General features: G+C 59.0%; 1 protein-coding gene across 1 annotated transcript in view; it reads left to right on the plus strand.

Annotated features, from left to right (window-relative positions):
- Positions 1-2,576: 2,576 nt before the first annotated feature.
- PCDH1 (protocadherin 1) overlaps positions 2,577-3,040 on the plus strand; it is a gene marked incomplete at both ends in the record, with an annotated part of 4,488 nt that continues 4,024 nt past the window's right edge. Inside the window, one exon of the mRNA XM_010016552.1 lies at positions 2,577-3,040. Within this exon, the coding sequence (XP_010014854.1) occupies positions 2,577-3,040 (464 nt within the window).

A 3,040-nucleotide genomic window follows, 5' to 3' on the forward strand; every position in this document is an offset into this window, starting at 1 on the left:
TGCGCACATGGTCCCCCCCACGCAGGCACACGCGTTGCTCGATGCACACACACGTGCGGGAGTGCAAGCTTGTGTCTGGTGCACAGGCTGCTCCAGTGCGGGCACAGATGTGCTCTATGCACACGTGTGGCACACCTGCACACCCTGCTAGTGCACATGCCTTTTCCTGCAGGCACTCAGGTGCTCATAGCGCACACACGGGTACAGGCAGGCAGTGCACACACATGTGCATGTACACGTATTGCTGGGGATTGCCTGTGTTAAGGCAGAGGGGCGTTGTGTTTCTGCTCAACTTCTTACCTCCTCCATGCTCAGCCCTGTGTGGGAATGGAATAGTCCTCTGTGCCTCTTCCCTTCCTCCTGGGGAGGTACGGCTCTGTGCCGGTTTGGACAGTTGTGCATGCTCTCAGCAAGGTGGCAATACTTCTTCTCTGCATGAAGGGTGCTCGCAGGACAAGGGAGCAGAGTCAAGCTAGGCTTCAGGACCATAATTTCATCTCCAAAAGCAGAGATGTGTTTTAACCTGTGGAGGGAGAGCTTCTCTCTTCCATGCCACTGGCGAGGCACTTACCACAGAATCACAGAATCCCAGACTGGTTTGGGTTGGAAGGGAGCCTAAAGCTCATCCAGTTCCAATCCCCTGCGTGGGCAGGGACACTTTCCACTAGAGCAGGTTGCTCCAAGCCCCTGTGTCCAACCTGGCCTTGAACACTGACAGGGATGTGGTATCTGTCCGTGGGGAAGAGGAGGGGTAGAGGGACAGAGAGATGCTGGCTTGCGGGAAGTACCAGGGTGGACAGTGCAGGATGCTCCACTTGTTGAGGATCTGTACAATGCCAGGGTCACCAGGGATCAGGCACTTGCTATGTGGCACCATGGAGGGGAGATGGTGGGGGAGCGCTCACCCATCCCACAGGCTGGGTGCAGACGATGGAAAGAGGAAGCGATGGGGGTGATGAGAGGGTTGATGCTATGGGGCCATGGCAGATGCTTTTGGCTGCTGATTTTAGGGCACCAAACCACTGTGATTTTGGGGTGCTGGTGAGCTGGGCTGCACCCTTCATGCTCATGGCTCAGCAGAAGCCGTGTGCATCCGCCTGGACCCTGGAGGTAGATTCCCAGAGAGAAAAGCGGGGGACATGAAAACTGGTGGCCAAGCATGGCCCCAGACAGGGGCTGGGTGACAGGGCCTGTGGCTTGGCGCAGAAGGGGCTGGCAGTGCCTCTGCAGTGTGTGCACACTGGGAGGAGGTTTCCAGTGGCTGGGTGCCTGCGGTGCAGTGTGTGCAGTGTGTGTCTCTGCAATGCAGGAGGGCAGAACGTCTGCCACTGCCTCTGCAGCTGTGGGGTGGGCACCCAGTGTATGTGCGTGCAGCGTCCCAGTCGGCAGTGGGAGGAATGGGAAGGAACAGTGTGTCTGCAGTGAGCAAAAGGAACAGTGTTTGTTGGTGCAGGGTGTGGGGTTGCCTAGTGACTGTGCAGCAGAGGGGAGATGCTGTGCCTGCCATTGCAGCGTGCTGGGGCTGTGCAGTGCCGCTGCACAGGGAGGCACAGGGTATGCTCTGTGGGGTCTGCGCTGCAGCGTGGGCAGTGAGTCCATGTCCCTGTAATACAGAGATGGGCAGTGCCCCTCTTCCTGCGAGGGCAACAGGCAGATGGCAGTGCCCTGCATGCAGTGCAGGAGGGATGATACTCGGGGCTCCTGTATCCCTGCAGTGCTGGATGGGTGGTGGCTTCATACCTTGCAGTGCAAGGCTGGCAGTGCTGCTGTGTTGGCAGTGCAGGGAGGGCAGTGCTGCTCTTTCCCAGCCGTGGCAGTGCCCCATGCCCCTGCAGTGATGGATGGGTGGTATTCCTGCAGTGATGGATGGGTGGTATTCCTGCAGTGCAAGCAGTGCCATGAATCTCTGCAGTGATGGATGGGAGGCACCCCTGCATCCCTGCAGTGTCCCATGTCCCTGTAGGGCTGGATGGGTGGCAGCCGTGCATCCCTGCAGTGCCGGATTGGCAGCATCCCTGCATCCCGGCAGAGCCCCTGCTCCCCTTTGGGATCTCTTGTTTCCACAGGGCTGGCAGATGGGTGCAGTGCCTCTGTGTCCCTGCCGTGCGTGGCAGGCAGTGTCCTTGCAGTGCGTGGCACACAATGCTCCTGTGTTCCTGTGGTGAGAAGCTGTCTTGAAGCCTGGCCTGCTCCCATCGGGTTGCTGGCAGGGCTGCGTTCAGTCCACCCTGTTAGTGTGCCTCGTTGGGTCTAATTACAGTTTGTGTGGTGATGAAGAGGGTGGACAGTGGCAGGAGTGGCTTCCTGCAAGTGACAGGAAGCCAGGGCTGGGGTTTCAATGATGGGGTTGCTCACCCGAGCAGGGCGTTGCAGGAACTTTGCAAGCCAGGACCAGTCCTCCAGGGCACTTGCTTGTGGAGGCTGCCAGGGGACCACAGCTCTGCCAGCCCCTTCCCTCTGGGGGCTGCTTTGGCACCACGCACAAGGGGTGCACCCAAAAGGAGATGCCAGGGAAACTGGCTGGGGCAGAGTGGTCCTGGGGCTGCCTAACGTCTGGTGTCTGTGTCTCCTTGCAGCTCCCCTGCAGTGCAGGATGAAACCACTGGCATCCTGCCTGGGCCTGTGGCTCCTCTTCCAGCTCCCTGCTCTGGTCTCTGGGACACGTGTGGTCTACAAAGTGCAGGAGGAACAACCTCCCAACACCCTCATAGGGAGCCTGGCCTCTGACTATGGCTTCCCAGACGTGGGGCACCTCTACAAGCTGGAAGTGGGGGCTCCATACCTACGTGTGGACGGCAAGACCGGGGACATCTACACAACAGAGACCTCCATTGACCGGGAGAGCTTGCGTGAATGCCAGCATCTCTTGCCCGGAGAGCCCTGCTTCCTGGAGTTCGAAGTGTCCATCACTGACCTGATCCTGAATAGCAGCCCACGCCTGCTCGAGGGGCAGATAGAGGTGCTCGATATCAATGACAACACTCCCAACTTTGCCTCGCCCGTCCTCACCCTCTCCATCCCTGAAAACACCAACATCGGG

The sequence above is a fragment of the Nestor notabilis genome, unplaced genomic scaffold (genome assembly GCF_000696875.1).
Source record: "Nestor notabilis isolate BGI_N333 unplaced genomic scaffold, ASM69687v1 scaffold23576, whole genome shotgun sequence".
In the NCBI taxonomy this organism is placed as follows: domain Eukaryota; kingdom Metazoa; phylum Chordata; class Aves; order Psittaciformes; family Psittacidae; genus Nestor; species Nestor notabilis.